The sequence below is a fragment of the Periplaneta americana genome, chromosome 11 (assembly GCF_040183065.1).
Source record: "Periplaneta americana isolate PAMFEO1 chromosome 11, P.americana_PAMFEO1_priV1, whole genome shotgun sequence".
Lineage (NCBI taxonomy): Eukaryota > Metazoa > Arthropoda > Insecta > Blattodea > Blattidae > Periplaneta > Periplaneta americana.
The window spans coordinates 124,268,442-124,283,333 of NC_091127.1; the positions used below are offsets into that span (position 1 = coordinate 124,268,442).

At 36.5% G+C, this 14,892-nt stretch overlaps 1 protein-coding gene across 1 annotated transcript in view; it reads right to left on the reverse strand.

Annotated features, from left to right (window-relative positions):
* LOC138709316 (uncharacterized) overlaps window positions 1-7,275 on the reverse strand; it is a 106,809-nt gene extending 99,534 nt beyond the window's left edge. The window contains exon 1 of the mRNA XM_069839992.1: window positions 6,778-7,275. Within this exon, the coding sequence (XP_069696093.1) occupies window positions 6,778-7,168 (391 nt within the window). The 5' untranslated portion in view covers window positions 7,169-7,275. The remainder of the gene's footprint in view (window positions 1-6,777) is intronic.
* Between the last annotated feature and the right edge of the window lie 7,617 nt (window positions 7,276-14,892).

Genomic DNA, 14,892 nt, shown 5'->3' on the forward strand with positions numbered 1-14,892 from the left:
GGTTATTTAACGTCTGAATGAGATGAAGGTGACAATGCGAGCGAAATGAACCCAGTGTTCAGCGCCGAAAGTTACCCAGCATTTGATCTTAATAGGTTGAGGGTAAACCTCTGAAAACCCTCAACCAGGTAACTTATCTCAACCAAGATTGAGACTATTGTTTCAGGCCAAAACAATATAGTTACATCAATAACTGCCACATGAGATATTTCTGTGTTATGCACAGTCATTAAAATGATCGTGAAATTATAAACAATGCCTAATAAATTAGTTTTATCTAAAACACACGCATACGTTACACACTTTTACATTACAGTTTCCTAGTTGGACATTGTTCATGACGTCGAATGACCCATATTATTTCGAATGCGTTATTTAAGAGAGCTGGGAATAAATGACATAAAATGTTTCCATTGTGTAATATATCATAATAGTTTATATTTATATAAAAACACTCCATAGAAAGATATGTATGACTCGGTTAAGAGAGAAGTTTTATATGATATTCTTATTGAATTTGGTATTCCCAAGAAACTAGTTCGATTAATTAAAATGTGTCTCAGTGAAACGTACAGCAGAGTTCGTATAGGTCAGTTTCTGTCAGATGCGTTCCAATTCACTGTGGGCTAAAGCAAGGAGATGCACTATCACCTTTACTTTTTAACTTTGCTCTAGAATATGCCATTAGGAAAGTCCAGGATAACAGAGAGGGCTTGGAATTGAACGGGTTACATCAGCTGCTTGTCTATGCGGATGACGTGAATATGTTAGGAGAAAGTCCACAAATGATTAGGGGAAAACACGGGAATTTTACTGGAAGCAAGTAAAGAGATAAGTTTGGAAGGAAATCCCTTATATGATTATGACTCGTGACGGGAATATTGTACGAAATGGAAATATAAAAATTGGAAATTTATCTTTTGAAGAGGTGGAGAAGTTCAAATATCTTGGAGCAACAGTAACAAATATAAATGATAGTCGGGAGGAAATTAAACACAGAATAAATATGGGAAATGCCTGTTATTATTCGGTTGAGAAGCTTTTATCATTCAATCTGCTGTCAAAAAATCTGAAAGTTAGAATTTACAAAACAGTTGTATTACCGGTTTTTCTTTATGGTTTTTGAAACTTGGACTCTCACTTTGAGAGAGGAACATAGGTTAAGGGTGTTTGAGAATAAGGTTCTTAGGAAAATATTTGGGGCTAAGAGGGATGAAGTTACAGGAGAATGGAGAAAGTTACACAACACAGAACTGCACGCATTGTATTCTTCACCTGACATAATTAGGAAAATTAAATCCAGACTTTTGAGATGGGCAGGGCATGTAGCACGTATGGGCGAATCCAGACATGCATATAGAGTGTTAGTTGGGAGGCCGGAGGGAAAAAGACCTTTAGGGAGGCCGAGACGTAGCTGGGAAGATAATATTAAAATGGATTTGAGGGAGGTGGGATATGATGATAGAGAATGGATTAATCTTGCTCAGGATAGGGACCAATGGCGGGCTTATGTGAGGCAGGCAATGAACCTCCGGGTTCCTTAAAAGCCAGTAAGTAAGTAAGTAAGTAAGTAAGTAAGTAAGTAAGTAAGTAAGTAAGTAAGAAAGATATGTACGTATAGTCTATCTTAGGTTGCATGCCGCTACCCTACGTAGCTGCTATGTTTGGCTCTACATTCAGTATATTTCCGAACAATTGCTTTCTGAACGAAAACGTGTAAAATCTGAACGAAGATCGTGACTAGCAGACAAAAATGTATGACTTTTATTAAGAGTAGCAAATTATGAATATTTTTCTACCTTGTGGGTAGTAAAAATTAATATGAAATAAAATATAATTTGTCCATATATAAATCATTATTATGTAATCTACGTCAGATGCTTATGTTGAGAGTACGCCACTGGAATCCGAACGGAGTGTTGTATACTCCTCGATTGATATTATGTCATATCATTATATGTATTGCGGCTTGCGTCTAGTGATGTCATCGTGAGTACAAATTTGACGATGGCTGCTTTACACAGTTCTGAGCTAAGAGAAAAGATTCCCGCCACTTCTGGGTGTCTAGAGTTAGTTATAATAATTTGTGTGATACAACAGTGACACGGTAAAGTCTAGTCTTTGACGGCGAAGTGTCAATTAATATAAATGAATGCTTTCTGACATGTTTAAAATGTTATCAAACAAAATGCGAAATGTGTTTAATTTGTTAAACTGAAGAATCGCTTTCCTTTACGAAGACTTTTTTTGTCTATATAGTACTGGCGTACAGATAGGATAAAATGTTGTTGCTGCTCTATTTGTGCCAATTACGCATCTACAATGCGGGAACCCAGTGACCTGTTTTCATTAGTTTTGTTTTATTTTGACAGCGTTTACTACGCCGATGTCATAAATCCTGAACGCCTACGTCTCTCAGCCAACTCTTCTACAAGCAGCAACACGAGAAGACGGTTCCATGATTTCCGAACTGTGGTCCACGTTACATCCAAGGTAGGACAACTTTTCGCTTTTGCACTTGAATATAAGTTCTCAAAAGAGACTAACCCACATCCAGCTCGGAAACATCTGAGCTTGTAGTCAGGTACGTGACCATTTAAGCCACAATGGAGATCAATGTTTACTATACGGTTGTGAAAACTGAACAATCAAGGCAAAAGATAAATTTAATCAATAATAACCGGCAGAAATGAAATTTTTAATTATAAGTGACGAGTTCCCGGGTAGCTCAGTTGGTAGAGCGTTGTTACGTTCAACCAAAGGTCCCGGCTTCCATGCCTGAACCGGAACAATTTTTCCCTCGAAATTATTCAAATCAACTTTATACCTGAAAGCTTGATTTGCATAATACACGTCACTGTACGTTACAGAAAACCACAATTTAAGTCACACAGAGTTAGTGTGTACTCAATGTTGGTTGCTTGACGGTTGTCAGCCTACTTTGAGGTTGTGGATATAGAGGGAAAAATTAGATCGGTGTCTGATAGAGTTCCCGGGTAGCTCAGTTCGTAGAGCGTTGGTACGTTTAACCAAAGGTCCCGGGTTCGATGCCCGGCCCCGGAACAATTTTTCCCTCGAAATTATTCAAATCAACTTTACAGGGAGTTATACCTGAAAGCTTGATTTGCATAATACACGTCACTGTACATTACAGAAAACCACAATTTAAGTCACACAGAGTTAGTGTGCACTCAGTGTTAGTTGCTTGACGGTTGTCAGCCCACTTTGAGGTCTGTGGATATAGAGGAAAAAATTGGATCGGTGTCTGATAGAGTTCCCGGGTAGCTCAGTTGGTAGAGCGTTGGTACGTTTAACCAAAAGTCCCGGGTTCGATGCCCGGCCCCGGAACAATTTTTCCCTCGAAATTATTCATGCGAGAAGATTATATAATGTTCATTACAAGTACTTCAGAAAATAAACATTTCATATACTCGGAGCTACTAACAAAATTGAAAAAGGGATACTATAGGCCTATTGAACACAAAAATGCGATGAAGTGATTTGTTAGTAACTTTATAAGAAGATAGAACATAATCCGTGATAATCATTATGATGAAATTGACGACATAGGCCAACCATTTTCTTTATTTTTCTACACAATAGTAGTAACTTTATAATAAGATAGAACATAATCCGTGATAATAATCATTATGATGAATTGACGACTTAGGCTAACCATTTTCTTTATTTTTCTACACAATAGCACTGTCATATTTTATTAACATATTTATACTTTTTACAGTAATGGCTGTTGGAGTTATACTAGATGCTTAAGTAAATTTGGCAGCCGTGCTCTCTTATGTTAGGAATGTGAAAGTACCAGTATTGGTAACGTTTTTCAACGTAGAAAAAACATTTGACATATAAAACATTCTTAATAGACAGTATGAAATAGAAAAATGTCACTCATTTCCACTGCATAAATAGAGAATAATTTTCAAAATATCCCCTATCAACACATCCATCGATGTCGTCGACACCATCTACATTTAGGGACTGAGCATTTTGGATCAAGAAACAATATAGGAAATTCACAAAAAATGGAACTTTTGGTACATGATTATAGAACACAACTAAAATATATCACAGAAAAAATCCAAGATCCACTCAGGCACACACTGTGAGAGACCGATCTGCACTTCTTCGCCTGAAATCTAATCCGAATTGGATTTGTAGCTAGTTGAACTAGCCAATCTTCGATATCGTCCCATACCACACGTAGGACTGAAGTCTGATTTATAAATTTCTTTATGGAAATGAGGGTATAGCTAAGTGACATTAAGCCGAGGTATCTGACAAGATTAGTGGGTTAGCTGAGGGGACTATTTAAGTCAGTGGTACTCACTCACCAGAAATTAGAGGAGAACCGAAAATGAGATATAGTAATTTGCCGAGAACCACAATGCATTTCATAGTATTGAAGCTTAACAAATTGCCCAGAATTTTAATTATTAAATTATTTGTCCTTTTATTATTATTATTATTATTATTATTATTATTATTATTATTATTATTTCTTCAATATAAAGTGACATATTACCGGTATTTTGAAGTTGAAAGACGGACTCTGATACTCTTTTCCAAAATCATATAAATACGAGCAGATTGATTAGTGTTTCATTTCATCTGTACTCTGCTTTGAATTTGGAAATTTAGTAAATAAAGTGTCACATACAGCTATAAGGCACTCCTTAACAATCTTCGAATCTGTAAATTTCTGTTACGTTATACGATGTTTTTTGTCAATTCGTTTTTATGTACAGTGTGTGAGATACATTACTTTCTATTCAGGTATTACAGATATTTTTAACATATTCAGTTTTTCTATCCTTGATTGAAAATGTTTTGGATACTTATCAAAATTTGAATTCACGCTACTGTAATGTCTACTAAGATAAAAACGTTTATAACTCATTATTATATCAATACTAGTGGCTTGTGCAGCAAATGCTGCAAACTAAGTTCGTTAGACGTTCAAATATATTTTTTTTTTTAGATTTATTTTCAGTGAAGAATACCAGACATTTTGAAAGTTATTTGCTTTCATAATAATGAAGCACACTCCCCCTGAATGGTTTTTTTATGCCAAATACTTTTATTGAACCTATCCATCTTCAGTTTTTCAGTTTCAACGCGAAAACGCAAGTAACAATGTTAGGACGATCAGTGGGTTTTTCATGTGGGCATAAAACAATAGCTATTTCAGGTCATTGTGGATTGTAGGTGAAAGTTAAATAAAAAGTCAGGTTTCGTATGCTTTTGAACAATAGACATAGCATCTTGGTATAGCTGCTGCATGTTTCGTGAACTACCTTGAAATGTATCCTGCAACGAAATCTTGCTGAAATGATCGAGAGACTACAAAATTTTGTAGGCCTCTTATTTTATTAGTAAGTAGGCCTAATACCTTTTGGGCTTTCCTTATTAACTTTAATTTTTGCGCTCTCTCGAGCCAATACTGAAGAGAATGACTGATATAAATGTCTATACCACACCACCATTAAGTATATGAAAAAGACCCAACCCCACTTGCTTAATAACTATAAAAATATTTGATTTTTAATAACAATATTATTATCTTACGAAAGTTTTGCAGTTACACACACACACACACACACACACTATATATATATATAACCGCTACTCAGTAAATTATAGAAATGAAGATCTAATTTAACATATTCTCTACATCTACTTATATAACTCTAATACGTTTCTCTTCCATATCACCAATATAGCATTAATATGTATAATTAATGAAAAATAGTCACATCATGACATTAACTATAAAAATATTTCATTTCTAATGGTAGTCTAATAATGTCATTAAACCACTCAAGTTTTGTAGATTTTAATATCCAATACACTGCTGTACAGAAAATTACACAGCGCAGAATCAGACCTGGAAATTATATTAGTAAGTCTTTAAGATTTAATAACCAATTTAATTTGAGCTCTAAATATGTCAGAAATCCTGCAGGTCATGCCCTTCGTGTAATAGCCTATTGTTTATTGTAGTGTGTGTTTTATTTTATTCTGAAATGTAATTAGTTCTCAAAACTGACGAAAAATTGATTTTGGAAAATAGGAAAATTATGTAGGAAAACTAACGGCTCACTGAGAGTTACTATTTTTCTGAAAATCCTTGGATGCCAAGCTTTAAAATGACGGGCCATTCATTAAAATTCGTTTAGCCGTTTTCCCCTTAATTTCCATTACCAGTTCAAATATTATAATATAAAAGCACAAGGGACATGACGGTACTGTGCCTTTTTTTAAAGAAAACAAATACGTGTCGTTTTGAATACCTTCACTGGCAATAATGATGTGGGTAACCAAAGTTTCCTCCGGTTGCATATTATTGCAGGAATTAAAGAAATAATTCTCGTAAAAAAGAACAGCAACATTAATATTAGTTCAAGAGTCACATGCGGCCCACTGATTTAAGTGATATGAGGCCGAGGAATGTAAAAATTAAGTATGTTTTCTCTCCTCTGTGTAGTGTGAGGAAATATCGAATTTTCACCGTTGAACTACTACATGGGGGACAGCGAAGAGAACGTTCTATTATAAGCATTAATTGTACCGCCAATTGAATATTTATAGTGCACATTAGTAACATTTACATATTTTTGCATGCCTGTTTCAATATTGTATATTAATCTGGGCTCTTTTCAAGCAAAACGTTACAAATGATGTCATCTATCATTTCCACTGTGACCTCATTCTCATCCATTCACACAATTACACCCCAAAATAAAACACAACACTGCTTACCTGTAATTCTCGTTTGTCTGTTGTACGGATTGTGCCGTAGTGGTCGAAGTCGAACCTCGGTTTCCGGACTACAACTCCTATCTTGCGCTTCCTCGTCCGTCGATTTCACCAGTGGAATCACAAAGTCTTTAGGGGCGTCTTCTTTGCACACATCTTCAGCTGCTTCTAACGCGCAGATGCTAGCAACGGGTCTCGATGTCAGGATGTCGAAACCGTATTTCCGGATCATCATTTCTCTGTCTGCCAAGAACTGTTCCTCCAGAAGTCTCCGGGTCTCGAGCGGGTCGGGCGAGCCAAAGAGACACCTCTTAGGTGATCTCCTCATAGCACCATTGAATTGGTCTGTCACCTCGCCGGGATAGAGCACGCACATCTGGCTGGCTGTAAGCATGCTGTCACTAGTTACGTACTTGTCACGCGCGTCGTTATGGCAACACACAGCTCCTAACACGTCCACCGCTGGCGAGCTCCTGCCACGGTGTGATGCTCAAGCCCTCCTCTCTCGAGCTACGTACAGAGCCGGCGCGATGCCTGCCTTTCAGGGCAAAAATTACATATGAGCCAGCGTCACACTTAGCTGTCGCGAAAAGTGCTAAAGCTGTTTACTTCTCAGTTTCGACCGCGGATCTCTCAGCATTTTAAAAGCACAATTATGGCAACAGAAATTTAGTTTTGAAGACGATGCGCAGGGATATCTCAACGGGAAAATATTAGAAATCAACAAATGAAATTTTTAAAATTCTGCTATTAATTTCATTAAAAAAATGCTAATCTAGCGCTGAGGTAATTCCCCTCTTAATCCGCTTATACAGGGACATCATTTTATTTTTACTTCAATTTTTATTGTACCTGAATTTTTTAATGTATTTCACTCCCACCCCTTCTACTAATGAAGTTCAACCGTCCTCCACACAGATCCAAGACCGCATATACAGTCATAGTAGCCTTACGGTCATAGTAAACAGTACGTTCCAAAAATATGTTCGCGTTTTCCAGTGACGAAAGAGCTTTCAATATTGAATCATTTTCGCACAGGTACTGTCGTCCATTTGCCTACGTCGTATCCCGGTTTCCCCCATCAGCTTTTATTCGCCAGCTAGTGGCTGGGATGTCTTAGCTCTTTTCTGAGAACATTAATTTCTGTTAAGAATTTTGACGTCTGCGTAATATTATACAACTGTTTAGAATAACTTAAATAAAAGGACCTCGTTAAGTAATTAACTGTCACTTGATTTCCTCCCTTTCTACGACCATACAACATAACCACTTGGACGGACAGTAGATAGCATGTCTGAGTAATTTTATCTTTTCGGATCGGACAGAAATGAAGATTGAACTTACAGTACGTAAGGTACTCTTTTATAGAATAGGTACAGAATTATTTCAACATGAGTTACTAGTACGAAGGACGAAACTGGTAATTGGGATTAGGTACAGTAGTCTATAGTGCGTTAATATGCACATTAGAACTGAAGTCTGTATCGAAATGAACGGCCACCATTTTCAAAAATGTGTTTAAATATCCATATTATGATTATTTTTCAATTTAACTTCATTCTCTATATTGTACGCTAATGTGCTGTAGACAGTATAATATACACTGCATAATGAATACGTCCATATGGACAGCTCAGTTCGTGAGTAAAAACACTAATTGTTAATACTGTACTGTATCTTGATTAAACAAAAACCTAATGAAAATGATCAAACTCAAAAGCGCAATATTTCCTAGTTTACCTAAATGGATGAACTACTTTTCTTCCCTCCTATTACATCGTGTAATCACAGACATTCAAACGGGTACGAGTTTCCTGTACATTGCTGTGTGTTTCATTCACGTACTGAAGACAAGCATTGGCGGTATCATGTCGCTCTACAAACTCCGTCTCTACAAACAGTAAGAGGTGGTTTCGTAAAGAATGAGAAGGAGAACTTTTTTGTTATTTTGTCGGACAAAATGTACTATGTTTACTTTGCTCAACGGTTCAATTAGGAGTATATAGAAACATTAATTGCCACACTGAATAATGTATTACTACTACTACTACTACTACTGCTACTGCTACTGCTACTGCTACTGCTGACCATTAAGTATGTGTTTCTATAATTCTCCTGTATGTGCATGAATATTGATATTTTAGATCTTCTCTCTAGAAGGATGAAATTATTAGGTTTTATTTCAATTATAATTTTCTTAATCTTTAGATGAGGGTAACTATTTATTAGTTATTAATTTAATAATAATATTGTAGAAAAACTGATTCAATATTATGTGCCAGCGAACTGTTAAACGCCAGGAATTGACATGTCTTAAATCATAGCCAGGAAGAGACAGATGACATAATAATAATAATAATAATAATAATAATAATAATAATAATATAATAATAATAATTTATTTAACCTGGCAGAGTTAAGTTAAATAAATGTAAGGAAGTCAGCTACCTAATGGGGTTTGAAATATTTCGTGCTGTAAAGCCTTTTAATATAGCAGAATTTCTCAAAAGAGTAATGATTAAAATAGCTTAAATAACTTGTCCATAAGAAGTTTATAATTTTGAAAAAGTACGAATTTCTCGTCCAAGTATCGAGAGGAGAATTAAAAAAATTCCTGGTCATATTCAAGAGGAAATTTAAACAAAGAAGCAAGAAAAATCGTATATTATTCACTGGCTCTTGATAACAGTAATGACATTACTATTACAGCAAAATTTGAGATTTTTATCCGCGGGATTGATCAAGATGTTAGTACAGGAACCACCACTGGTTGTAGTTTTCATGCCAACTACCTTTCCTCCGTCTCCTTACTTCATAGGCTGTCTGTCGCATGTAATCACTCCAGCTCGAGTTTTGGTCACCGCTGGTTTAGACTTTTATTATGCCTTGCATATACAATCAACTGCATCTCAACAAAAAAAAAAATCCTTATAAATTCAATGATTTTCACTACCGAAATCAGCGCTAGTTTCACAAAAAAAAAAAAAAAAGTGAAATTATATAGACACATACACAAAAAGGATGACATGTGAGATTGCAAGGAGAAAATCATTGAATGAATACTACTTGGACGAAATAAAAAGGAAAGACCACTTCGTACCTGGATAAAGGGAATTCATGGATATGAGTGAGAGGAACACTGAAGAAAATTTGTGGGCAGACAGACAGGATTGGAGGGGAAGAATAATCATTATCACAGGCTCCAGAAAAATGTCTGAACGTAATTAAACCTGATACAGAGGATATATGAGGCATTCAGAGCTAAAGTGAATCAAGTCACAAATTTTCATAAATTGAATTTAATTCATTTTCTGATTATCTGTAGTTGGATCTTTTCCGAGCAATAATGGATTAAATCTTAATTCAAAGCATCCGCCGGTAGGTGACACCAGTCACTTTTGGCTCAGATTATTTGTTCGCGGTGTTCTGAGCCATAGTGGATCAAGTCACCAAAGCGTTGCATCAAATAACATCATAATTGTTTATATTTTATAAATCTATAATTTGAGAATAGAGCAATAAAATTATTGCTAGTGAAATTAGATAATCCACTAGAGCAAGCTAACTTTAAGTCCTCTATTATCTCAAAACTACGTCTCATGGATTTTATCCACTTTAGCTCTGAACGCCTCATATACAGTAAAGCAGGCATGTCAAAACCCTGCACATTGTGCATAGTCTCTGTGCGATGTGCACTTTCTATTCCCCTACCTGAAGGGAGTGAATCGCCTTGGAGGGGAACGCGACAGGGCTATACAGACCTACAACAGCATATCAGCTTTTGTTTCAGTAACGCAGTTTCAGTACGGGTGCTGATTTGGCTGTCTGTGAATGAGTTATGATAAATAAAGTGAGGAGTTCACAGATAACGAAGAAGGGAAATTATTAATCATATAACATAATTGTTATAATGTTTTCCTCAGCCAACAATAATTATTTTAAAATGAAAGGTTTTGATCAGTCCATGTCGAGGTAATAGTGTTGTGACAGTTTAGATCAGATTAGTATAGTTAATCAGTACTCTCACGGCAAAACGAACTTGACATTGGCGTTGTTTTGGAGTCTGTACTAACAGCCATCAAAGATTAGATGACTTACGACTTTCATTTCATAAGCTGGTAAATGATGAGAATATTGTGAGGAATACATTAAGGCTCTTGAGGTTGTAAGGAGCGAAGAAAGCAACTATTTGCAAGGCGGAAAAATTTTCTGGAAAAATATATAATGGCAAATTTTCTGTCTCAAGTCACTATATTATGCTAATATACTTACATTAATAAATCTTTAAACCTGACATAAATAGAATATCGTCACTTCACAGCTTGTAAACTACACTTTTAATTTCTTTCAGTAACGCTTCCAACTTGTCGATACTTGCTCTCAATGTTTTCTAAATAAACTATATGTGAATTTAAATTCTAAGCTTAATTTATATAATTTATTAATATTAATGTTAATTTATACTGACATACAGCAAGGAAATTATTTCAATGTAAAAACTTCACAATGTCCTACTGCATGTAATTAACTTCAACATTTGTGTACCAATGGTTCCAATATATAATAATGTTTGACGAACAATGAAAGAATAGGGTCTATTATTTAAAATAATTAATACCTATTACGTAAAATGAAATACTGTGTTCGTTTTTTGTTGTTTCGAAATTACTGCAATATTCTTTTTCTTCAAATACTATATAAAAATCATTTTAATAAATTATGCTTTACAAACCACTACTTTGTGAAGTATAACTGAGTAAGCCTAAAGTTTCTTGTATTACAATTGTCAAATATAGACACTGATAATAACTGTGTTTTTTTCCTTCTGCTAAGTGTGTTTATAATGTCCAAATGCCTATTTAATCCAACGCTAGAGGCGCAGAATAGATTATTGTACACTCCTCCAGCTAAGAACTGGTAAGAGCAACCCTTGAATGATGCAGTCCGCACAGACCGGCGATCCGCGCACATAACTGCACATTCAGAGTCTGATTTCTGACATGCCTGCAGTAAAGTGTTGTTCAAAAGTCAAACATTTTTATAAATAAATAATAATACAGTTTTGTTCATAAAGAATGGGGTTTATTCAGATATACACAAATGTCGAAACATTTAGATATTGTTTCCTCTATCATTAGTAACCTCTTTTCTAGGTAATGAACTGCATTCAGAAGAAAATATTGTGGGATATCGGAATATCTTCAAGAATTTTTACAAGCTTCCAATTTGTAGCGGACATATCTCATTCCATTTAGAGTTTAAAATCTTCTCAGTTTGCTGGAATAATCTCTATTACATTCATAATAACGTTGAATAAGTCCAGATAGGTTAGATCACGGTGGCTACGGGTGGGTTAGAACGATCTTTGCACGTCGGCCATACTGAGGCCTATTGTGCACCCCGGAGTGTATGGGATGAATGAGGATGAGGATGTACCAGTCCACCGGCCGCATGTGACCCCTCATTCAATGGGGGCCTCCTAACCTCCCCCGCTCTATGTTCACACCTCCAGGGTGACCAAGCAGCACAGGATCCATTCCAACCCTTCCAAGGTGTCGAAGCGCCTTTGGAAGTGCTCTTAAGGAATGAATCCTGGCAGAGATATTGCAGAAGGTTGGGAATTCAGGAACGATTGTAGAGAGGACGCTCCCTCCTGTAAGCGGATGAAGATATGCGTTTTGACCTGAATATGGCTATTGAATGAGATGATAAAGATGAATGATATGTTCTTTAGTCATCTGTCCGAAGACAGGTCTGAACCTCACAAGCAACACCAAGAAGGCACCACTTATGAGGCAACTAGGCCAGGAGATTATGGGGTAGGGTGGTCAGTTCCTTTCCCCTCCATTGCATACATCGCCGACTAGCTACATATTACACTAGTTATGGTCCGAAGGGTTGTGGGTCCGAGTCCCGCCTCGGACATGGGTGTTGTGTTTTGTGTTAGTTTAGGAAAAAGAAACAGAAAAAAGAAACCCGCAAAACAGCAATATTGAGGAAAATGGTCCCTGGCCGGTTAAAAAAAAATCAGACTTTAGATGCATACAAACAATTATTCTTCCTCGGACATATATCGTCAAATGAGATGTACTGCCTAAAAATATATGTACAGTAGCCTACCTGTAGTGGCAAAAAACCGGACAGACCCTTGTAGCTGATTTCAGAGCCTTGTTCACTCAGAGCACGATAGACTGGTAACTAAGACTTTCGTGGTTCGAATCCTACCTGGGATTGTTCCTTAATCAAATTTATTCCCAATACTTTTCGATTGCAGCGATATTTTACTACTTAATTAACTTATTATTCCCAGAACATGAATTTTACCAGCAATCGAAAAATAAGGTACGGAATAGACTTGATAACTAAATTAATGTAACCGTTAAATATAGAAAAAGCGAAATTGTACACCATATACGTCTTCAGCATTCTACTCGTAAAACTGTAATGCAAAACTAAATATTAAAAAAATCTTTTCAGACTTATGTTTTACTCATTTGTTACAGTTTAAGTATGATTTCTAACAATTATTCTCATCCTCATCAGCATTTTAAACATTTCCGATATTAACCCTTATATAAAATGATTGTATTGTCTTGATCCTATAATACGCAATAATCGTATACAAAACACGGAACGTGCTTGCTTAGGCGTGTATCAAATTCGCTTCCGCTGCCAGTATATGAAACACGTCAACTACATTCTGTCCGGCGTCGTGTGTTCACTTTAAATCTAATACAAATATACCGATGTCACGGCCCTACTTATAACTTGCCCATTAAATGAATGAAACACAAATCGAATTCAAAACACTACATGCACTACTGCTAAGCCAAAGGTCCCGGGATCGATACCAGGTCCCGGAACAATTTTTCCCTTGAATTTATTCAAATGTGCTACACAGGGAGCTTTACCTGAAAGCTATCTTTGCATAATATATACATTATTGTAGGTTCGTTAACAGAAAACCACAATTTCAAGTCTCACACAGTTTGTGTGAACTCGATGTGAGTTGTTGGGGTCTTATCAGCCCACTCAAGTTATGTGGATGAAAAGGGAAAAATTGAGATGGTGTCGGGTGAAATTCGTAATCACTTCTCATCCTCGTCACTATCCTCTTAATTACTTCTCGTCCCCTTCATCACTCTTTTCGTAATCGCTTCACATCCTCGTCACTCTCCTCTTAATTACTTCTAGTACCCTTCATCACTCTTCTCGTAATTACTTCTCATACTCGTCACTCTCCTCTTAATTACTTCTCGTACCCTTCACCACTCTTCTCGTAATTACTTCTTATCCCCGTCACTCTCCTCTTAATTACTTCTCGTCCCCTTCATCACTCTTTCCGTAATCACTTCTTATCCTCGTCATCTCCTCTTAAATACGTCTCGTCCTCTTCATCACTCTTGTCGTAATTACTTCTCATACTCGTCACTCTTCTCTCAATTACTTCTCGTCCCCTTCATTACTCTTCTCGTAATCACTTATCCTCGTCACGCTCCTAATTACTTCTCGTCCCCGTCATCACTCTTCTCGTAATCACTTCTCATCCTCCTCACTCTCCTCTTAATTACTTCACGAAGACTACTCTTCATCACTTCTCGTAATCACTTCTCATACTCGTCACTCTCCTCTTAATTATTTCTCGTCCCCATCATCACTCTTCTCGTAATCGCTTCTCATACTCGTCTCTCTCCTCTTAATCACTTCTCGTCCCCTTCATCACTCTTCTCGTAATCACTTCTCATACTCGTCACTCTCCTCTTAATTACTTCTCGTCCCCTTCATCACTTTTCTCGTAATCATTTCTCATCCTCGTCACTCTCCTCTTAATTACTTCTTGTACCCTTCATCACTCTTCTCGTAATTGCTTCTCATACTCGTCACTCTCCTCTTAATTACTTCTCGTTCCCTTCATTAGTCTTTTCATAATCACTTTTCATACTCGTCACTCTCCTCTTAATTACTTCTCGTGCCCTTCATCACTCTTCTCGTAATCACTTCTCATACTCGTCACTCTCCTCTTAATTACTTCTCGTCCCCATCATCACTCTTCTCGTAATCGCTTCTCATACTCGTCACTCTCCTCTTAATTACTTCTCGTCCCCTTCATTAGTCTTT